The sequence below is a fragment of the Triplophysa rosa genome, linkage group LG22 (assembly GCF_024868665.1).
Source record: "Triplophysa rosa linkage group LG22, Trosa_1v2, whole genome shotgun sequence".
Lineage (NCBI taxonomy): Eukaryota > Metazoa > Chordata > Actinopteri > Cypriniformes > Nemacheilidae > Triplophysa > Triplophysa rosa.
The window spans coordinates 19644481-19668751 of NC_079911.1; the positions used below are offsets into that span (position 1 = coordinate 19644481).

General features: G+C 39.6%; 1 protein-coding gene and 5 non-coding genes across 6 annotated transcripts; 5 read left to right on the forward strand and 1 right to left on the reverse strand.

Annotated features, from left to right (window-relative positions):
* Nucleotides 1-314: 314 nt before the first annotated feature.
* On the reverse strand, nt 315-23983 carry lrrc75bb (leucine rich repeat containing 75Bb). Its single transcript, XM_057321278.1, has 4 exons — nt 23451-23983; nt 16917-17045; nt 13902-14014; nt 315-2615 (listed from the first exon to the last, which is right to left on the reverse strand). The coding sequence occupies exons 1-4, from the start codon at nt 23724-23726 to the stop codon at nt 2039-2041; spliced, it is 1095 nt and encodes a 364-aa protein (XP_057177261.1). The 5' UTR covers nt 23727-23983; the 3' UTR covers nt 315-2038.
* On the forward strand, nt 4661-4731 carry trnag-gcc (transfer RNA glycine (anticodon GCC)). The gene has a single exon. It is a non-coding gene; the product is annotated as a tRNA-Gly (tRNA).
* Nucleotides 4823-4893, forward strand: trnag-gcc (transfer RNA glycine (anticodon GCC)). Its single transcript has one exon. It is a non-coding gene; the product is annotated as a tRNA-Gly (tRNA).
* On the forward strand, nt 4985-5055 carry trnag-gcc (transfer RNA glycine (anticodon GCC)). Its single transcript has one exon. It is a non-coding gene; the product is annotated as a tRNA-Gly (tRNA).
* trnag-gcc (transfer RNA glycine (anticodon GCC)) lies at nt 5147-5217 on the forward strand. Its single transcript has one exon. It is a non-coding gene; the product is annotated as a tRNA-Gly (tRNA).
* On the forward strand, nt 5309-5379 carry trnag-gcc (transfer RNA glycine (anticodon GCC)). Its single transcript has one exon. It is a non-coding gene; the product is annotated as a tRNA-Gly (tRNA).
* Nucleotides 23984-24271: the final 288 nt, after the last annotated feature.

A 24271-nucleotide genomic window follows, 5' to 3' on the forward strand; every position in this document is an offset into this window, starting at 1 on the left:
CTATGTTATCTGCATCTAATTTTCTCATTCTTGAAAAGCATAACAAGCTTACATTATTCTATTGTTATGTTCTATGATTAAAGAGCTGTAAGAATAAAGCCAACAGCAATCTAAAAGTAATGTAAGATTTTACTGAGAGTATGTATTATTTACAAGAACAGAAAAATAAGGAGAAAGCCGCATTAGTGAATCAGAGCTGCATATGTGGTGCAGTAGATCGGCTGATGGCTGGGAAAGCTGTCAGCTGTTGAAATGACTTACAGAGTCTCATTAAGAAAGTGCTGTCTGCTAACGCTGAGCACTGTTCTCATTAAACAAACACAGACACTGAGAAATATTGATCACACCAAGAGGAGAAATGGAACAGGAAAATACGAGACAAGATCAAGCTTCTCAATAAAACGAGACTTTAGTTGTGTATACAGGAGAGCACAACAGAAGCGCACTGGTACACCATGTTTTAACCATCAACGTTTCCATTCACGTTTCGTCGTTCTACTTTTATAGTTTAGCATTCAGCAGACACTTAGACACTTAAAAACATTTTTTTAAAACAATATTCTGTGCATTATATAAGATATAAGTTGTGTTTCTTGATAAACAAACCCATGATCATGTAATTATTTTATATATAAAATTGTTAGGAAGAAACAGAATAAATTCTCTACAGGTGCTTTATGTAATCCACAAAAGTCACACACACTCTTGAAAATAAAGGCGCTTAAAAGGTTCTTCACAGCGATGCAATAAAAGAACCATTCAGCCAAAGGTTCTTTAAAGAACCATCTCTTTCTTACCTTTTTATAATCTGAAGCACATTTTTTGCCACAAAGAACCTTTTGTGAAACAGAAAGGTTCTTCAGATGTTAAAGGTTCTTTATGGAACCAAAAGGCATGGAAGAACCTTTTGAAGCAACTGTTTTTAAGAGTGCATTTTGTGACATTTACATCTGGTGCATACTACAATGCAAATTCTTTTGCTGGAGTCAGACACAGGACCACGAAAGGTCAGTAACTGGAGATGACCAGCCAACAGGAAAAGTGCAACTCAGACAGATCGTCTGTAAAGGAAACCGCGTTGGAACCTCCTGTGGAGCGAAGGGCAGCATAAAAGGTCGCATTTATTGTAGAACACTCATGCATTGACACACACTCACAGCATGAGAAAACATTTACAGAGTTTAGCTCGGAAACGAATGATTTTATAAATAGGAAGTATTGACATAAATTAAACAAAATGTGTTATAAAACCTTAAAAACACCACACAGCTGTTGATTCCTGTGCTTGTGAAACATGTTGCAAACTGGGTGAGATTTAATCAAAAAATAATCACATCGGCTATGTAGCATCAAAAGTCTCCTGGCCATCCATGTGTCTGGTCCTCTCTAATGAGCTCTGGCTACATTTGCATCATAAGCTTACATATAAAAACACACACACGCACACTGGTTGCCATGTTTTATGGGGACATTCCATAGACTTCCATTGATTTTATATCAGGCTTAACTGATATAGCCCTACCCCAACACCTAAACCTAATAAACACACAAACCTTTCTGCATTCTTAATAAATATCATTATGTATCATTTATAAGCTGTTTTCCAGTACACACACACCAGCCCTTGAATTCTCCTCTCTCACCTAGCTCTGCTCTCAGCTCCTCTCAAATTGGGCAAATCATCTCTAGACAAAAGCTTTCCCAGAGGCCAGCATTCGGCTATGTAAACGTTTTAGATCAGAGGCCCAGGAGCTGCTGGTGTGGGCAGCAAAAACTGTTTTGGGCTGAACAACTTTTATTCGAAATGTTCCAAGAGCTACAAATTTGAAACATCTTTGTCCTTATTGATTATCGTCATGGTTAGTCAGTATTTGGACGGCACAGTTTTTTAACCTTTGTAGGCTCTTCTTTCAAATTCAAACCTTCAGACTCTTGATTTAACAGGGTGGTTCTTTTTGACATTCTTTTAGGGTTTAAATACCAGACCATGACAATAAGAGCAAGAGAACCACATAGAACCACAAAGATCTATGGCCCATCATCTCTCACAGAAATGCAATGTAATGTTCTCACTCCTCCTTTCTACATTCCAGGATTCCAAAACCAGATGGTCCTCCAGCTCGTCCTCCTGCTCTTTCTCCTCAAACACACTATTGTCTTCAGTAGACGTGTCTAGGTAGTAGCTACTGCTGTGATTCTCATTATATTCATAAATGGTTGGCAGGCTACTTCTCAATCCAAAGCGCCTGCGGAGAGCGACCAGCAATTGCTGCGGGACAGTAAAGATGTCCACGTTGTTTCCTATGTCCACCCAGGCCAAACTGGGAAACTTCTTGGGGTCCTTGACCATCTCTATCAGGTCTTTAAGGATAGCTACAGTTAGTCGGTTTCCGTTGACAGCAAGCGTGTAGAGTTTGGGTAACACCCCTAAGAATGGTAAAAGATGTCGGAGGCTCTCGTCCAAGAGCTCCGTAAAGCTGAGGTCCACTGCCGTTACCGATGAACCATTGTTCTGAAGGTAGTATGCCACACGATGCAAATCACGTCCAGAGAGAGGGATACCAGACAGATCCATGGTATCATTAGCTAATTTCTTTTTCAGTGTAGTTTTAAGACTGTGGGAGGAAAAAGAGAACAGCATTAGAGTGTGATGTTGGAATACATGTTTCTATTCCTAAATGAACTCCAAAATTATTAAACCAGGTTTTATTTTGCATCATATTTCTATGGTTTCATTTGAGATAAAGTAATGCTGAGAATGAGGGGTGTCCTCCACTAAGGATTTACATAGTCGAATCAGAATTGTCACGTATTGCCTATAGGTGACAGAGTCGAATCGCATGCGCACGCGTGCATATGGGGACGACGACAGGTGGTTAACAAGGGTACAGCGCAAAGTTTAAAATGTCAAATACCTTATTTTTAAGTGTATCAAAATAAACTACAAAATACAGCAGCCACACCATGTATCAAAATAAACTGCTGTTTATTTACAAGGGAGCATGAAAATTTCTTCACAAACCCTCCATCAACTGGCCTATTTGATCTGTCCCTTCACAGTTACACTGATTCTGTGGATTAAGTAAACGATGTTTGATAGCAACAGCTCTTCACTGACCAAGTCATGCAATAAATCTGAAATATGCAACCAGTTAACAGATCAAATATTCACATATGCCTGGCTGTGATCTCCCAGATGAAGGTTAGTTTTAAAGTTACCAACAGTTTAATATTTTACAGTTTGCAAATGACTTGTAATTGTATCCTAATTTAGTTACTTGGTGTTTGGTAACAAAGGGCCTTCTGTGCATCAGCAACACGGACTCAATGACAAACAAGTCTGGCAATTCATAGCAACTAGTTTCTCATTGATTAACCATTTGATTGTTAATCATAAATAATAACAAACACATAATAATATATTATGTGACAGGCAGTCGTTCATGCAATGGTATGCAAAATCATGCTCCTATTATCAGCTACTTGAATTAAGGTACAATATTCAACAAGCATATTTATTTAGCAAATATTTATGTATCAATCATTGGGAGCTGAAAACAAACATTGTAGCAAAAATTATATTTACATTTTTTAAATGTAGTCAGAAATATAATCGAGAAGTATCAACAGAACTTCTCAAGGAGTATTACATCCAATTCCGACCATGCAACAGAGAATACAACAGAGCAGGTATTCCAAAACATTTAACAAAGGTCTAACAGAAACAGTTAAACTTATGTGTGAATGTGAGGACTCGTATGTATCTGTGTCTTAGAGCGGCTCACAGTAAATGCTGCTGCTGCACACGCAAGTTTACACCATTACACTACTATAGTGGCATTAGAATGTAATGTTGTACAACACTGAAATGCATTACTATTCTTATTTTCCATTCACAACCGACGAACATAACATAGGCTGAAAGTAGCAAGCTAACATGGGGCTGCTGCTCGGTATAATAGTATTTAGCCTAGGCTACTAACACGAAGACCAAAACTTAACATAAACTCTTAAAAATTAAAGCAATTTATGCAATAGATAGATGGAAATCTTGAAGCCTGCATGTTTCTTATCTTGACCACCTTCTTCCAACTTTCTGTTCCGCTCTCAACAACAAGTCCGGGCAAACTACAGAGTAGGCACCAATCAAGGCCGCATTTTTAAGATGTCATCACGTAGACTTCTTATAAAGTATTTTGCAGTATTTTGAAACTACAAAAATACAAACACCGAAGTATTTTGATACAAAATATGAAGCAATTTTCATCAACCCAAATAAAATATGTATTTTAAATACATGTATCATAAATACTGCCCAGCCTTGATACGCAACATTAAAGCGCCAAATAACAATCAAACATTATTTACAGAATTTGTTTAGAACAAAATATACCTTTATTATAAATAAAAGTAAAAAAAAATCTGCCAGATTCAAGTCATAATGTGCAAAAAAAAAGTGTTTAGGCAAAATGTCTGAAATGCAGGGGAATATTAATGCATAACACAAGTTAATGCCACAGGTTGGGGTTCGATTCCCGGCCAATGCATATCAATGGACTTTTGAGGTCACAAAGTTTACAACCTCCGTAAATAGAGTTAGGAAACTCCATAAAATGGTGGTAAAAACCGCTGAAACTACGTCAAAAATCCAGCAGCAGAAGCATTGGTGGTTCAGTGGTAGAATTCTCGCCTGCCACGCGGGAGGCCCGGGTCCGATTCCCGGCCAATGCATATCAATGGACTTTTGAGGTCACAAAGTTTAGAAACTCCATAAAATGGTGGTAAAAACCGCTGAAACTACGTCAAAAAAACAACAGCAGAAGCATTGGTGGTTCAGTGGTAGAATTCTCGCCTGCCACGCGGGAGGCCCGGGTCCGATTCCCGGCCAATGCATATCAATGGACTTTTGAGGTCACAAAGTTTAGAAACTCCATAAAATGGTGGTAAAAACCGCTGAAACTACGTCAAAAAAACAACAGCAGAAGCATTGGTGGTTCAGTGGTAGAATTCTCGCCTGCCACGCGGGAGGCCCGGGTCCGATTCCCGGCCAATGCATATCAATGGACTTTTGAGGTCACAAAGTTTAGAAACTCCATAAAATGGTGGTAAAAACCGCTGAAACTACGTCAAAAAAACAACAGCAGAAGCATTGGTGGTTCAGTGGTAGAATTCTCGCCTGCCACGCGGGAGGCCCGGGTCCGATTCCCGGCCAATGCATATCAATGGACTTTTGAGGTCACAAAGTTTAGAAACTCCATAAAATGGTGGTAAAAACCGCTGAAACTACGTCAAAAAAACAACAGCAGAAGCATTGGTGGTTCAGTGGTAGAATTCTCGCCTGCCACGCGGGAGGCCCGGGTCCGATTCCCGGCCAATGCATATCAATGGACTTTTGAGGTCACAAAGTTTAGCGTGGCAGGCGAGAATTCTACCACTGAACCACCAATGCTTCTGCTGCTGGTATTTTGACGTAGTTTCAGCGGTTTTTACAACCATTTTATGGAGTTTCTAAACTTTGTGGCCTCAAAAGTCCATTGATATGCATTGGCCGGGAATCGGACCCGGGTTTCCCGCGTATGTGTGTTCACCACTTGCTGTGTGTGTGTTCACTACTCTCTGGATGGGTTAAATGCAGAGGTCACATTTCGGGTATGGGTCACCATATCTGACTAATAGGTCACTTTCACTTAAGATGGTGAGAAAACTGTCATTGAGTGGTGGAGTGCCAAATTCTGCACCACAAACATTGATTGTTTATACAGGAGGCCTGGGTTCAATTCCTGGCCCAAGCATCCAGATTTCCTAAATAGGATGCAAAGAATACTTAATTCTAATATTCCAGTTCTTTTCACATTTTAGTGTTTGTAAAGTGCAAGAATAGTACTTTTCTTTCACACATCAGTACACGCACTGCCTATCCACATATGCAAGAACAAATCATAAGGGATGATGGTTTCGGATCAGGCACCTCTCTGACTCAGAAAGAAGCAAAGAAATGGAAATATGGATGGATGTTGAGTCAGTTGTTTTCGCCCTCAGGAGTCACGCTGACAAGCAAGAAATAAATGCATACAACAACACAAAAACTAATCCCTGTCAACATTGGGTGATGTTTACGCTTACGCATGTTTTGCTCAGTCTGTCCTATATACCTTTCTGCAGAGGAGTTGTAAACACAGGGCCATGGGGGCATTTTACAATCACAGACTATCAAGCCTATCAATTCTCAAAATGAACCCTTGGGATCATAACAAAGTCTTTCCTACAAATCAATCTGTTACATTGCATAGACATTTTTGGCATGGCATTCCTATGAATGATGTATGGCTCTATGGGCACTATGCTCTAAATTAAAAGCTGACAACTGAACAGCAATGCAGCTCCCTCCTTCAATCACCTCGCAGCACCCCGCCCCTCTACAGTGGGGAAAGTCCATCTGCTTCTCTTCTGCTTGGCATGATAGCGTTACATTCAGAGGGACTTGTGCTGTGACTGCAGGATTTGGACTTCCTACGCAATGTGCTGCATTGTTCTGAGTTTGGGCTCGTCTGATTGGATTAAGGGCTTTCCTACAAGAGTCTTTTCTGTGTGGGAGCAGTGGTCCAGCAGCCACACAAACCGCACAGATCAGCCTTTTCCAAAACACACTCGCTGTGTGTCAATGTCATAGTTGTGAGGTGGGGTGCTGTGAGCTGCTGGAGCGGGGTTGGGTTTAACAGACTGCAGTCCAAAATCAGTTGCCCATGTGCGATGTAAAATATCAGCGCCAGTCTGGCGGGCCAGGTTTAGACTGAAGATGAAATAACCTTTAACGCGGGATCATTGTAAATGAGGTTTTGCCTCAATCAGACTAATTTACCAGAAATGGTAATACTGTGGTATTTTGAGATATACGCCACCAAATGATTACCATGTTGATAACCTTAGGCTTTACTTGATACTACAAGGGAATTTAAAGAACATCTTAGTACAGTATCATGAGGGGGTCAAGGTTTCTGTACCTTGTCAACAGTGGTTAGCTTTGGCAGCCCCTGCTGGTAGATGCTGTAATAACACCACAATGCAAGCAAACATGTTTCTTCATTGACTCCTTTATCGAAAAGTAACTTTGCATTCTGCTTAAATAACAATTTCTGATACTCTTTTATCAGTCATAATTTGTGTTGCGTACTGTCTGCTTGGTATCTTTGTGCTTTTAGAAAAAAAATTCAAAAACACAACAATCAGATGTATGTCGAAGCAAAGCTGCACTCTGTGAATTTTGGGTTAAAACGGAAAGGATATAATATTATTTATAAAATTTGAGCTGTCAGGTATAATGTCAGATTGATTACTAAAACTATGAATTGATTTATGTTTACTGGAATAAAAAAAGCATTGGCCTAAATATTATTTGAAAAACTAAACAAAAATATAAATGTTGTCTCGGGAATAAAGTAAAAAGTTTGCAATAAAGTGGCACTAAAATTAGTTATTAAAAATAAATAAAAACTAAAGCTAAAAAAAATAATGTAGCTTATCTAGCAAACATAAAAAAATAAACAAAAAAATTACAAACGCATATGAAAAAACTGCTAAAATTGAACTAATACTAACATAAAAACTAAAAATATAAAATAAGAGCTAACTCAAAATATTAATAAAACTACCATAAAACCGAAAAACTAAATTATATGTCATTTTATTTCAACACACATGTAAAGCAACCTGCAATTTTATGGTTTAAACAGAGATGGCGCTATAGAGGCAAAAGTTAAAGTGCATCTTTAACAGACTGATAAAGTGGTTTCGAGGGTCAAATGTAAGGTCGGTTGACAAAGGCGATCAATTCATAGAATGATTGAGTGAAGTGAAGACTTTTCTAAAATCCATGGAGGAGCTAACCGTCCCGCTTAATAAGAGATCTAGCGGCTCTAATTGCCTCATACATCCACACTGCCCTTTGGGATATTGACATGTTTTTACCAAGAGCTACCACAACCTATTAAAAGCAACTGCAAGATCAGAGAAAATCACAAACAAACAGGAAATTGTCAGACATATGCCATGTTCTTTCATTACACATTTCAAGTCTCCATTACCACCAAACACAATCTTTCATCTGTTTAAGATCTACACGAGCCTTTCCATGCTGTAAATCAGTTGACTTAGCAAATCCACAGATTCATGTGCTGAGCTTCGACAGCGTTCATACAGAAGGCTTTTCCTCTCTCTTCACACACAGACTTAGGAGTAAAATCCATTCAAAAACCTGTCACGGCAAATCCGCGTATTTACGGAGACCAGGCGCTTTCTCTCCGCCACCGTGACTCTCGAAATAACATTGTCACAATTCTGTTCAGCCGATTTTTGTGTGAGTTTCTACCAATGCTTGACATCATGGCATTTTCCAAGGCATATTTGCATTAATACAGTCCTATACAGACACCCTGACATGTGCTCTATATGAAATGATGTCCCTGAGACTTTTTTTGTAGATATTGTGACACGGCTCTTCTGATCTGAGGTCTACGTCAAATTCTGGATTCCACTTCTCCTTTCACTTACCCTTGGGATGATGTTTGTGGTCATACAGAGAGCATAATAGCTCAAATTCCGTAAGAGAAAAAAGTCATAGCGAGATCTTTAATAATAATATTGACTTTTGATAGCAGACTTGACAAATCTGAGAAAATCTGACATGCAGGAGATTTGAGCAAAAATTTAAATTCAATGCTGGAACTTGTTTCAATATATCAGACTGAATATATCACGACCAAGAGTCTAAGAATGAACTGAAGCTATTGGGATTTAGTTTATCTCTCAATTAGACTACAGCTAAGGGATGATCGAATCCCTTTTCATTATCATAAATTCATTATTATAAATAATCAATATGCACACGCACAACCCATCAGGCACTACATGGGAAAATCCACATGCAAATCACATATATAAATCAATCCAGATTAAATTGATATTTACAAAAATCTTTATGCATCAGAAAATCTAGTTTAAGGTTGATACGTCACATTTCTTTCAAAGGTGACTTCCTGTGGAGCTTCAAGAATCGTCCCCATTCAAGCGTTGTCACGTGTGCTATCAAATAAAAATGTTTCTGTATCAGTCATTTTCATAAAATATATCATCAGATTCATTCAATTATGAAGAAATATAGACAAAACCAGCAATTCTGATCATAAAGCATACGCTTTCCCTTTTCAGAACCCCACAACACTGCGGTACTGTTTTATTTGCCATTGACAGAGTTCCTCTTTGATTCCAGCCTGTGGCAGGCCGAGAGTATTGAAAGCGATGATTATAATAAAGATAGTAGCACACGATGTGTGTGATAATGTGGCTCTGAAAATGGAGAGCCCTGCTTCCTCGTATCTGTGAAAACACTTAAAGAATGAATGAAAGCAGTCTGCCAAGTTGTAAAGCCGAAAGTGAACGAATAACAAAGTTATTAGCCTTTGAAAAAAAGGAGTCTCTGAATCGCGCGAAACGAGTCGTCTGTCATTCTGATTTCAGTTCCGGGTCGGATTTGCGTCACTCGGTGTAATGCCCGCCTACGTTCCATTTGCGACACTGCACGCGGTAGACCAATCACAGCAGACTAGACCTTCTGACCAATCAGATCAGAGTAGGCTGACAGAAAGGAGGGGATTAGACGGATGAATCTCCGAACGAATCATTTGAGAGTCAGTCAAGATGTAAGGTAACAATAACTGTCTGTTATTAAAAAATGAAAGTGTTTTTACAGCGTGTATGTACATAAACTTGTTGTTGGATGCTCCATAAACCAAAGCAGGACCTTAAAAATCACAAACGATTTACTTTCGATGGAAAAAAGTCACATTTTCCATAAAACCCTGTTCAGTGCTAATGTTGGGTTCTCGCACGTGCGTTTTTGTTAGCATGAGTCTAATGTCTCCACCTTCTCCTTTTCTGCCTGTATAAGCCTCTGACTTGAATTATTGGAGAGAGACGTCTGCTAAGGAGTGATGGATTGTATAACAGTAGCAAAAATGGCGTTAAAATGTATTGCTTCAGAAGGGGTGAACCCCACGGCTGATAGATCCTGTAAGATCTACTGTACAGCCGATTGGTGCCGACTGTCTGCTCGGTGTTTTCATACATCAGCGCTCTGGGAATTTGAGTCGGCAAATTTGCTTGCATTCTGACTACCACGATGTATACATTTTTTGCATTATCAGGACAGGGCTTACATCCCACAATATATCAATATCTACATCAAAGAAACATAATTAACTTGAAAAACAGTCGGACTAAAAATAAGTGTAAACACTCTGTATGTTCTGTACCAGGAGCTCCCCGCCTGAAAGATGCTCATGGGTTGTGAAGGTGGAGTATCTGATTGGATTAAGTCAAGCAGTGCAGTGCGAGGGCTTTATCTCTTCAGCTCTTCGCCATAACAAAGCAAAGTAAACCGTTCAAAAATCAGATCCAGGAAAGATGATTTAAGCTTTAGCGCTCTGCACATGAGTGTAGGTCTGGTTTGTTGGAACAAGATTTGCGAGACGTGTGGACGACCACGCCGCTGTCAGCCCTCCGGGGCCGGCTGTTTATTTGATATGTAGGTCAAACACATTTAAACACAGCCTGTAAGGAGGTCAGGAAGCAGGAATGAAAGAATGAAAAACAAAAGAGGGTAGACTAAAAAAACGACGAGAGAGGACCTATCATTCTTTATTTTTCCAAGCATTTGTGTCATTCAAAACGTTTATATGTAAAACATTAAAACTTCTTCCTTTCCTTAATATTGTGAATTATACTCTGGAACTGATCCGTGCCTAGATGCCTATGTGCACACGTGTGTCTCCGCCAGCTTTGGGCACATAAGCACGTCAGCTGCAACCCCAGTGCCCCACATGTGTTCAGCTCAATCGGTACAACACGCGAGCCAGAAACTCCATGACAACCTTTTTTTGCAACCATCCGCGGTACCCCATTTGGGTCAGACTCCCATCATGTCAACGGTTGTATCTTCACCACACAGGCAGGGAGCCAAACACGCTCCACCAAACGCTCAGCAGAACGAGGAAGATATTCGATGACAAACACCAACTCCTCGCTTCTCCCGGCACATCCGCAAACGCTTTCCCAATAAACACCGCGTCGACGCATCACGGGCGACCCCTGAGGAGAACCGAGACCTCCACACGAAAAGGGATAATTACGCAGAGACTTGTCGCTGTTTTATCGTCAGCCCTGCTGACTACTTTATTAAACAGATTCATCATTTGATTTCATTACGGAGGCAGTTACGGCCGAGATGCGATCGGTTGCCTCGCAGGAGCTCCGGCTTGATGACATAACAACTGCTGCTGTGCCGTCTCGCGTTCTCGCATGAGGGGTTTTCAGGAGCTGTTTAAATGTGTGGGTGATTAGCCTGGAAATGGAAACAGATTTGAGGACCAACAGCGCCCGCGTCTCGTGCGTAGAGACACGCAACATGCCGACCACCGAAATTCATTGCCCCTGATATATTTCACCCCGAAATCAAAATAATATGTTAAATAGCAACAAGGAAAGGAAACGATTAGTTCACCCAAACAAACAAAAAATATTGTATCATTGAATCACCTTTTTGTTGTTTAAAAACTGACTCTTTCATCATGCAGATCACAAAAGAAGTTATTTTGAGAAATGTCTCTGTGGTTTTGTGTTCATACAGTGGAAGTCAATGGGGGTCAATGGTGTTGGTTACCAGCATTCTTCAAAATATCTTCTTTTGTGATCTGCAGATGATATTAAGTCATAACGGTTTGGCATAACATGAGGGGGCGTAAATGATGACAGAACGCTCGTTTCAGGGTGAACTATCCCTTTAAGAAATCTATTCTCTCTCGTTGATGCAATACCGAAAACATCATTCTCATTAATACAATGAAAAGAAAACATGTTTATACAACATGGTAGTCTGTTTTGTATTACGATGATAAAAAACTTCACCAGAGTAATGAGAATATAATGAAAATCACTGCTAAATATAATGGGAAATACAAAAAAGTTGTTAAAAAAAGACCTAAAAAATGATTTAATTTGCCTAAAGGTAAAATCGTATTTTAATAGGCTTAATTTTAATTAAATGAATTACTTGGACATATTTTACCTTTGTTTTGAGAAATTCACAGAAATGTCCTTTAACTCTGTTGCACATATGCTCAGTTATCAGAGTGCCAACTATGTTTTTTCTACCGCTTTCTCGCTCTCTTTTTCAAATGCTCTGTCTTTCTTCCTTCAGCTACAGATCCTCTCTCTTTAACACAAAGCATCTCTTTTCTGCCAGAGGAGAGAAAAAAATCAATGTGGTTAAAAGGACCCAGATAGCTCTCCTAAAGAGAAGAGAGGTGGGCATCTTCAGAGCCTCACAGCATCAGCACCATACAGTAGAAAATGCATCTACTCTTATTCTCCCTGTAATAGAACAACAATATATTTACACCCTAATAGTCCATTCTAACACACGTTATATTCTAAAGTCAAGTAAAGCATTCAATCTTCTCTCCAAGATCACCTCTGAAGATGTGTCAGGAGAAACGCTGGAGGGCATTTCGGCATAACAGGCTTCCATAACACAGATTGAAAGTACAGAGGTTCACAAATTCCGTGAGTTTTGGTGATCTCGGCTTGATATTGTTTGGCCTTGTTTAGACATACGCTTGCAATGAAATGAGGAGCTAAACTGCAGCTGTTGAAATCTCTCAAACTGGGTTAATTGCTCTGGGATGGGGAGACAACATGGATATCATTAAAAATATTTTCCCCGCCGTAATGACTTTCTCAGCGTACCTGCCCAGCGCGCGGAGGAAAAGCCATTCCCTGTGTTCTGCAGTCTCTTTGGTGCTATAGAGTTAGAGAAAGTCGAGACATCTGAAGGAGGAACATAATGTATTCATCCTGTTTTACCTGTCCACATCTGACAGATGGAGACTAGAGGGGCAAAAACGCCAGTCATAGGTAATGATAGCACAGTAAGAAAATTCTTTCATTTCTTCACCCTCATGTTATCCAAACCTGTATGACTTTCTTTCTTCTGGACTGGTGAACACAAAAGAAGATATTTTGAAGAATGCTGGTAATCAAACAACATTGTTTCCCATTGACTTCCATTAAACGCAAACAAAACCACTGCGACATTTCTCATTATCTTCTTTTGTGTTCCACAGACGAAAGAGTCACATTCAGGTTATGGATGACATTAGACTTTTATTTTTGGGTAAACTATTCCTTTAAACGAATGAAGCAGTTAAACTCGCAAACCCTTATTTACGTCACGAATCTGACATGAGAACCCAGACGCAGACAGCCAAGGTGCAAACAACACACTTTTAATAAACAAAAAACCCACAATGGGGGCAAACAACAAATAATAAACACTCAAAACAAAACACTTCCCATGAGGAGGCAAAACCAATAAAATCAAAAGCGCAAGAATAAAAAGTCCACTTCTCTAGACGGGCAAGACTTGACACAGGGGGATAACAGAACACGAACTTTACACAACGAACCAGCACAGGACCATTAAATGGGGAAAACTAACAAGAGAAAATGACAAAGGGCAGGTGAAGGGAATGAAACACTAAGGGGAAGATTACGGGAAACAAGGGGGTGGGGCCAAGACACACGACAGGAGAGCGTGTGGCGCAAAAGGACAACAAAGGCCAAGGGCTTACAAACACAAAACACAACAAGCACAAAGGATAAGGTACTGTCACGACCCTGTCCACAGAACTAGAAAACTCCTGACAAGAAGGACAGGATCATGACAATTTAAGCAACTTATGTAGACTTCAGGATTGACTTAATCCAGTTGTCCTCCGCTTGCCTTTACTACAGTCTGAGATTTAAGCTCACCGTGTAGGGAGACAGGTGGACAGATGCAGAACTCTTACCAGGCCTGAGATTTCCTCCTGGGCACGTTCTGCTTGCTCCACTTGGAGTGTGGGGTCAGGTGATAGACCAGCTGCCTGCAGATCTTCTCAGAGGATTTGAGAGCATCAGACTCCTGCAAAAGCCAGAAGGGGTGATGAAGAACTATTCCGGGAAACAAGACGTCAAATAAAGCCTCTGCTTATGATCATTTACAAGGAATCCCGATGGAACTTTGTTTACAAAGAATGTGTAGAAAGTCTGGCGCTATTTAAAGAGTTCTCCTTAGAGAGTGATAAAGTTATAAAGTGGATTTAGCTTTGATTGACGGAAAATCACTGTAATGATTGTCCATATGTGATTTTAGAGAGGTTAGGGTGTTGTTAGGAAATCAGAGTACTATAGAATCAACATATACAGATGCAAATTAAAGTTATGACGCTTAAAGATCCAGTGTGGATCAGTGTTTTTGGGAAGATCTATTGACAGAAATGGAATATAATACACATAACTATATCTTCAGAGGTGTATAAAGACCTCATATAATGAAGCGTTATGTTTTTATTAGCTTAGAATGAGCTATTACTATCTACATACACTGCAGGTCCTCTTACATGGAAATCTCAATGTTGTTTCTACAGTAGCCCTAAACGGACAAACTGCTCCGTAAATACGTTATCTCCTTCGGCAACGAAGCAAAAATGCAACGACATCTTTGTCTTGTGAGAGCTGCTGTAGTGCTTCGAAAGGGAGGGGTGGAGTGTGCCGCGGGTTGCAATTCCCAACCTCACCGCTAGATGCCACTAAATTTCATACACTGGACCTTTAAGAGCGAGATTATTGGCAGCATCCCCCACACACCCAATTGCATTCATTAACACGACTGTAATGTAGAAAAAAAACAATATATCATCGTATAATATGTTGCACTGCCTTTAATTTCTGCTTAGAGAAATAAAAAATTACTGTATTACAGTAATGAGAATCAAATGAGAATCACTATTGAGAATAATGAGTCACATCAAGACACATTACTGTAATGAGAATTTGGTGCCAACTGTTATGAGTGTAAAAACGTAATGGTCTTAAAATGAGCTTCATTCATTTCAAGGCAAATGTAATTACTTTATTTATTTATTTAGAATTAAAATGATTAACGTTGGATTTTCATTGGCTACTTTACAGTGCGTTTGAATGTGGCTCATCCGGACGCATGTTTTAAAGCCAGACCTAACATTAAAAAAAATGATTAACTTTATTTAAAGGGACAGTTACCCCCAAAAAGAGAAATCTTTCATCATTTACTCACTCTCATGTCATTCCAAACCTGTATGACTTTCTTTCTTCTGCAGAACACAAAAGAAGATATTTTGAAGAACGTTGGTGACCAAACAACACTGCCCCCCATTGACTTCCATTGTATGGACACAAAACCACAGAGACATTTCTCAAAATATCTTCCTTCGTGTTCTACAGAAGAAAGAGTCTTATACAGGTTTTCAGCAACATGAGAGTGAATACAGGATGATATAATTTTTATTTTCTGGTGAACTATTGCTTTAAATATTCTTTATATAATTGTAATTAATTGAGCTTCGCAGAGCAACACCCTTCCTAAATGTGCATCTTTTTTAAAGGTTGGTTATTTTGAACGGCCTGAGTATTTCATGCCTTTTTGCACTATGGGATAAGAGGTTGGTTTAATATGATCTCAAGGCCTTCTCTCAACATTCCCTCAAGTCATTTCAGCATCAAAACAAGCTTTGGCTCGGCTCTCCCTCTTTAAACAGATTGGCTGTAGAGGACTCAAGTAAATCTAATCAGAGCTACAACCCAACAACTAGACAACAGCAGCAATACACAAAAGACTTGACTGGAGCGTTCGTGCTCATCTCATCTTCTTTATGATCTTTACTCAAATGAAACGACACAAATTTCTCTGAGATGTTTCTTAGTTCCCTCCTGACGGGTATTAAGACAAAATGAAGACATTTATTCCGTCTCTGTTGTATACAAACCTGATCGCTGGTAACAATGAGTGACGGCAATTATTGGACTGCTTACATTTAGCTTTTCATTGAACTCCTTTGATAAAGACGACGTCCATTCCATACACGCCAGAGAGATACGGCTGATTGAACCATTTAAAGGTCCAGTGTGTAATTTTTCGGAGGATCTACTGAGAGAAATGCAATATAATATACAAATTGTTGTGTTCAGAGGTGAATAAAGAACTTACATAATGAAGCGTTATATTTTTATTACATTAGAATGAGCTATTACTATCTACATACACCACGGGTCCCATTACAAGGAATTCACCATGTTGTTTCTACAGTAGCCCTAAACGGACAAACTGCTCTACAGAGCGCGTTTCATAAATACTTCATCTCCTTCGGCAAAGAAGCAAAAACGTGACGACATCTTAGTCCTGTGTCAGCCACCGTAGAGTTTCGAAAGGGAGGGGTGGAGTAAGCCGTTAGTTGCAATTTGCAACCTCACCACTAGACACTGCTAAATTTCATACACTGGACCTTTAACACGCGACTACCAAAATAATGAAAAAGCGCCAGTTGACAATTCTGAGATGAACCGGACAAGCATGTGTCCCCTCAGGAGGTTTTATTAATAGAACCCTCTCGCAATTGCTTGTCCAATTAAGTCCAAACAGAACTGCAGAAGTTCAACATCGAATGAAAACATCACTGATGGCTCTATAATGGGTCACCGTCTGTTTTCCACACTAACTTAGGACACGGCTGATGTACGAGCCCCTCGAATCCAGAAGCAGCCGATGGGTGACAGCTGCCCGTGGTCTTACCGGGGCCGCCAAGCTTCTTACCACCGGCTAAAAATAAATGCTCTACATATCTGGATTCTGAGTAATGAACATGTGAGCAGGTTTTGGGCCAGGCTCTTGCATATATCTAGAGATAATGCTGACAGCCGTGGGCGGATATCAAGTCAAAGTCTTGAGCATCACGTCTCGGACCTTCAGCTAGTCATGTTTACGGTCAACTTGGCTTATTAGTGCTTACCCGTTTCGGACACTGCATGTCCCGGGCCAAATTGAGGAGAAGCTCATGGGAAATTGGATCCACCAAGTTGAGGAAGGCTGCATTTTTGTAGAGGATCTCGTTAAGAGATGTTCCCTCAAGACCCAAGTCCTGTTGAGAAAGAAAGAGAACAAGATAGCGAGAGTGAGAGACACTGTTAAGCATGTAGGATTGCAAATTCAAGTAGACCCTTTAAAGGTCACAGATAAACCGTGATATTCAACCATTTAATCCTTTCATCCTAAATCTCTATTCAGGAGATTACGTGAGGTTGGTTTTGAATGACATGAATCCGTGGAGATAAAGTAATCTCACCATCTTGTTTACTTCTCGTGCTTTATTAAAACAGCAAGAACGGTTTGTTGATGTATTGCTGGACTAGCGCTGCTAACTTCTAAATCTGGGTCCTTTATGTAAGCCAGAGAAAGCGTGTACAGACACAATGACAGCTTATTAGCCGTGCTTATCTCATACGGCTAAAGTGTTTTCCCCAGCTGAACAGCGAGTCTGACAACCAGCAAAGAAATTAAACTCAAAACGCAGAACCAAGAAAAGTTTGTGAAGATTCAATACATTATAGGATACTAGATTCATGATGGTATCATGATAATTATCAACAGAATTTTACAAATGAAACTTTAACTCAAATTCAACTAAATTCAAATAACAACAAAAAAATCCAAAACATGAACAATTTCAACCTGATCTCATAAGAATTTGTAACTACTTTACAAGGTGGCCAATTCGTACGTTGTGAAAATGTATGATTTAAAAAAAGTCATACTGAAGCCCCTCCCCTAACCCCACCCCTAAACATAACGTCACTGGAGCGAAAGCAAATCGTAATAAAAAGTACCAATAAGATCGTACAAATTCATTTGAATTAGCAACCTCGCAAAATAGTTACGAACTCCCATGAGATTGTGTTGACAATGCAAGTACAATAACATTTTTTATTGTATACAGCAAAACATTTAAGGTTTAATTGAACCTTCTGTATATAATTAATCATCACTAAAAGTAAATGTGTCACATTTAATTAAGAAAGTTAACCCCTTAGAGAGAACTTTGTAAAATAAAAAAAAATAAAAAAATAATATATGTTGGAATATTGCCATAGCTCTACAATACTTGTCATCGTTTTACATATCACGATATATCGATACACCCCTAAAAGCAAACATTAGAGAACCGAAGAATAAAAACATGTTTTAATGCCTCGAAGCAAATGTCAACATCTCCATGAGTCAATAACAAAACAGATTCCAAAGAAACTGATGCAGACACAAAGGAATGCTGGGCTTCATCCAGAGAAGGGGAAAACTCATATCAGTGTTTCCCACACTTTTGCTCAGGCTGATTTTTTTCTCATTTTACCAGGATGTTTTTTTCGAAAAGCTTACCAGGTTAGTGCCATCCCTATTGAAAAAAATAACAATCTAAATAACGGAAGGTTTCCATTAAAATACCATTTTGAACCATTGGGCTTTAAACCGTTACAACATGTCTTTTTGTAGTGTGTTTTTGGCACTATTCCAAAAGGATTTATTGATGTTCTATTGGTTCCCATCTGCCAGATAACATCCCACCTTATAGGAACCATTATAGTTTCCACTAAAACCAATACAATTCCCATTATAACTATTAAATCCATCGTGCTTTGGGCAGGGTTCTATAGTTTTTTTTAGCAGGGATGAAATCATTTCAATTACTTTCCACCTTAAACAACAGTAAAGAAAAATCTATTTCAGATAAACCCCTAAATGAAACATTAAAAACATAAACATCAGTTATTCTTTTTAAATATCAGTTAGACAATCTTCTTTTTTTGTGTGGGTGGTTCCTAGCTGGAATGTGTTGTCTGGCATCAGTAGACTATATCTGGGGTAATAAAGAGAAAACCACAATTAAAGCTTTAAATTCACTGATATTCTACAACCATATCACATTTGTAGCATTGACATCCACAGCGTGTGCTCACTCAGTGGAGCTCATAAGCCGAGTTGGCTTTGCTCAATGTGAGTCAACGGTGTAAAATAAATGCCTTTCGGAGCACAGGAAGAGCTACAGCAGAGATAAGCAGCGATGCTTTGTTCGGTTTTCTCTCTCTGTGGGGCAAAAGGAAACATTTCAACCCCCAGATGATTAACCTCCATTCTTCCGAAAACAGAAAACTGCTTTGCAATTCACAGAAATTCCTTTTTGTTTCAGCAACTTGTGGCGTGAAAGGAAGAGAGAATGGCCCTGCCGTGACCCTTCTCTTCTCGAGCGGGGTGTGAAAGGGATGCTTTACAACCAAATCAAAATTTACGCATGCGCGTGAACCAGAGGCTTGTTTTTACGGCAGATGCCGCAGGCGTGTCGTAAGTTCCGGTGACGAAAGCTGCATTTTTCGTTTTGTTCCAATAGCATACTACTCTGGCGGGAGTACAAGGAAAAACAAGCCTCTGGTTCACGCGCAGCATTCGTGAGATGACGGAAGCTAGACATCAACGTTAATAGCGCTGTCAATATGGTTATTTCTCTTAAACAAACGCATGGATTCGCTTCAGAAGACCTTCTTTAAGACCACGGAGCCGTGTCTAGGGATGCAACGATTATAGATTTTGTTGGTACGATTATAGTCTGAGGAATAATCACGGTTGCACGATTATGACGATTATTATGCCTACATTAATTTCTACATTTTTACTGGCCCTGACAAAAAATTGACATGCCCACCACAAAAAGTAATAAATAAATAATAATCTCTAGTTATTAGTTAGTTTTTTTACCTATGCAATCTTAATAAATAAGCTCATAATACCAATAAACTATTAGCCTAACTCTAATAATAATAGTCAATTAGTTAGTAATAAAATTAGAACAAATGATCAAATTATGAGCAATATCACAAATAAATGTAATAAAGCAAACACACATATAAAATGAACAGTGCTTTTTAGGTGTTTCAGGTTGGTCTAACTGTGGTTATTAGGTTCAGAAACTGAATAAAGGAGTCAAATGTAAAATAACACTTCATAGTCTTCACAGTATACTGAAATATAGATCAAACCATATTAAAGTTGATCAGTCAGGAGCAGTGAGTGTGTTTTGTCTTCGTTTTTTGTTGTTTGATGAGCATTAAAACGGATATATGAATTATGCTGCTGTCCCTTTAAGAGCTAGCGCGCGCGGATCACATGCTTTTCCCCCCCACTGTTTTCATTTACAGCAAACTATAATGGAACGCGATATAGAGCCCATTCGCTAAATAATAACATCAAATAAGTTAAATTGGTTCAACTTGCGTCAGGAGTAGACTTTGAATTTGAGCTTGCGCATACAGAATGTACTCATCCTGTGAGCTGTCCTCGACACGACACTTCTCGTCCGGTGTGCGACTCCGTTAACTTACATGGCGCATGGTTCGTTTATGTTGCACTTAAAGCCCAACTGTCACCGCAAAAGCCTTGATTGTGAATGTACATGTAAGATTGGCTGTTTGATCTCTCTGCCATAGTTAATCTTGTGTGTGTCGTGGCCTCCGTGTCTCTGACAAGCACGGCTCTTTAAGCTGGTGCACCGCTGGTGTAACTTTGTTTTCAGTTTGTGCAAGTTGCAACGTTTCCATTCCGTGCAACAGAAACATGCGGTATAACGGAGCCTTTACGATTAATTAACCGTGAAGTTTTTTAAGAGCGGTTAATAGTAAACCTCGGTAATCGCTGCATCCCTAGCTGTGTCGAGCAGTTCCTTCATCGATGGATGCACTTTTTGGAGCTTCAAAAAGTCAACACCCATTCACTCCCATTCTACCACTTCAGGGCTCTAGACTATGACCAAAATGCTCGCAAACGCGATCGTTTTTTATAACGTGCGAGGTAAAATTTTACTGGGTCGCTTTGGTGCGAGTGCGTAAAACGAATGTTTGCCCCGCCAAATATTTATTTCAACTTTTAATGTGATTAATGAGTAGTGATTGACGCGCTTGTGATTAGTGCAGGAAAGAGCGAGCAGAGAGCTTGTGCACTCCCTCTGTCTCCAAACTAAAGTGTGTGTTTGACTTCATTCGGTGTTGCGCAGACAGAACAGCATAAAAGCATCTCGAGACAGACTGCCCCATATGATTTTAAAACGCTCTCACCGAACATTGATGTCATATTCCGATCGATCTGCGCAGCGCTTAATAAAGTCTCTCTAAAGCAAGGTCAGAAGACAGAATCCAAGTTTCACGTGGCACATTCGGAGAATATTTTTACCTGAATTGCAGCTGGGTGTCAATGTGCTCAAAAACATGTTGCCTTTTTTTCCCTGACAAGTGTTCCGCACATGCAGCTGACATAAAGGAAAAATCCTATCCAATGAAGTGTTTTCCTTGTTAACTTTTATCGTTTGCGATGTCCTAACAGCTGTGAAAAACAAACAGCGTGTCAATGTCCGCTAATGTCCGATTTGCGACGTAATGACTCATTTGAACCGATTCATTTTGTTGAAACAACTCATATATCAAACACTGAACTCACGAGACTGACTGAACCCATCAAATCAGTCACTCAAAACACATCAGAACACAAGCGTGCTAAGACCATTTAACAAGAGTGGTTAGTAAGATTAAGTATTTCAAGTTTATTTATGACAATGTGTAGTAAAGTACATATATAATAATTTAGTTCTGAGTTACTTTTGAGTTTTGAGCTAGCTAATTTGATTTAATTTTATGTGGTAAAAATAAAGAAGGCCAGTGTCAAAATTACAGCTTTTTGCAAAGAGGGCAATAAATGAGGATTGTGAAGAGTGACAGGTTATATTTGTGTCAGATCATTTCATAGCCAATATATAACTTGAATATATAACTAAATAATGTATAAATAACTGTATAAAATAACAAATACAAAGTTTCTTTGCATTTATTTCGGATTTATTGGGCTCGCAAGTGTTAAAACGCAAATATGAAGCAGTCTATAGCCGACTATTTTAAAAGACAGAGTGACAAATTGACAGAACGATTCATCAACTGAGGTCATTATGCAAGGTCTTTATGATTACTATAAAAAAGGGTGCGACCAAATTGTAAGTAGGTGCGACCAACTGAGAAAGTGGGTCAGACCAGTGCGACCAGTGGGAAAAATGAGTCTAGAGCCCTGCGCTTGGAAGTAAAATGATACGTGGTATTATAACTCCGACTGCATTATTCTTCAAGAAGAAAAACATATTCAGTTAGGATGCCTTGAGAGAGTGAGTAAAACATGGGGAAATTTTGATTTGAGTATCCCTTTAAGAGCTTCCAGGGCCAGTGTGGGTGAGATGACTCCATGTTTGGAAAGCTTTTCGAGTGGCTGGGCATCCGCGTGAAGTATCATATCCTGACAGGGCTGTTGAGGACTGGATTTACACAAGCCTGAGACTAAATCTGAATGTAGCTTGCATAAATACTGCATAGATTTTTTTATTATTAATAATAAAAAACGTTCTTCCTGAATGAGACATCTGTCTTTACGCCCATGCAAAAACAAAAGGCAAACGCTACTATTGCCCATGTTAAAGGGACAGTTCACACGGAAATGAACTTTCTTACATCATTTATTCACACTCATATCGTTCAAAACCTGCGTGACTTTCTTTCTTCTGCAACTGAGCACAAAAGAAGACATTTTGAAGAACGTTGGTAACCGAACAACATTGGCCTCCATTGACTTCCATTGTATGAACACAAAACCACTGAGACATTTCTCAAAATATCGGCGGATCAATCCCTTTAACAAAACCTCTAACACTATAAATATGGGTGTGTGGGTCACCCCGCAATGTTTGTCCTGCAGACATGAACGATGACTCAAATCTTGTACCTTATTTTGGAGAGCCGCGCTATAACTTCTCAAGTTATAAAACTAACGCTTGGCGTAAGATAAAACACGGTAAAATCCAAGAGACTTCGAGACATACGGAGACAAGAATACCTTTGCAGCAACACAGCAACGAAATTCTCAGTAAAGTCACAATAAGTGTTGATGCTTTTGTTTTTAACGCTTCAATTAGAATAAACAAGATCATCATGAGCATCACTGGCCTCAATCTGAGCACATCTGGTTCTTCATTACGATGAAATGATGGACTCACAGAGGGACCACTGAGGGTCCTGTCAATCATCAGAAGATGCAATATCTAAGCACAAGCCTTGAGACCGTTCAAACAGTAATAATCTTTCAGTTGTGTGGGGGAATACAAACCATAACCAGTAAGCAACTAAAACATAATACATAAAACATAATGTGATCTTGAAAGAACATGATAAAAAATGTCATATTAAATCTAAGAATTATGATGCAGACTTTAATATCCTATAAAATCTGAATACTGTGACGCTTGAGATCTCTCGAGGAAATTCGTGTGAAGTCTTTATTTTTCTCAAAAGCACAAATTGAAAAACAGGCGACTTTAGAAAAACTCCACATTTGCAACCTGTACCCAAGTGTTTATATTGAATAGCAAGAAGCACAGACACGTGCAAATGGTTAACAAATGTTGTGTTTGTACCTTTCTGAGCAGTTTCAACACGTCGGTGGCTTGTTCCACCTTGTGTTCTTTCAGCAGGGTTTGGAGTTCCCGAACCCAAGCCACTCTGCGCACATACGGACTGGGACTGGATTTGCGCAGCATCCCGGGCAGCTTGTCCGATCGGACCATCAAAGAACTGAACAACTCTTCTCTTCCTCTTCTGCCCATCTTATCCGTGTCATGACGCTGGCGTCCCCTCCGAAAAAAAGTCGCCTGGCTGTCCAAACTACTCTGCCTGGTCAGCTTCGATCCCATGTCTCAACTTTAAGTCTGTCTTAATATCGAGCTCAATAACGCTGTTGCATCAAGCGTGCATAAAGTAAACATCACCAAACGCAATTATTTCCTAAATGCACGAGCAAACTCGCGCCTAATCGGGATTTGCATGTTTACTTCCTCGTGTCGCTTGAGAATGATTAAATGTGTTTAATAAGCAGCGCATGAAAAGATGGAAATGTCACTTTCTCCGCGCTTCTCTCTGGCCCTCGCGCACCTCCGCTGTGTTTGTGTTCTCTCAGGCTTCCCCACAGGTCACGCCCACATCCACTCTCGCGTCCAATAAGAGCGCAAGGTTCCCGAATGTGTTTTACCACAGGATTCTCACAGTTCCACCCACTTTCTTTAAGCTCCGCCTGGTTTTGGCAGCTCGGTGTTTGATGGGAGACCCGCTGCTATGCTGCGCTATGCGCGTGCACCCCGTTTGCACGTACTGAATGGTTACTGTATTCTGCATCGATTCATAACATACAACAATCAAACTCTTACAAAACCACACACAAATACTGTAGTGTACTATGGTT

Excerpts from the sequence above, each read along its gene's own strand:
- lrrc75bb (XM_057321278.1), bottom strand. The coding sequence starts at position 23,726 with ATGGGATCGAAGCTGACCAGGCAGAGTAGTTTGGACAGCCAGGCGACT. Across the intron at positions 17,046-23,450 it reads TGTTGAAACTGCTCAGAAAG|GACTTGGGTCTTGAGGGAAC; the intron begins GTACAAACACAA and ends CTTTCTCAACAG. Across the intron at positions 14,015-16,916 it reads ACATGCAGTGTCCGAAACGG|GAGTCTGATGCTCTCAAATC; the intron begins GTAAGCACTAAT and ends TGGCTTTTGCAG.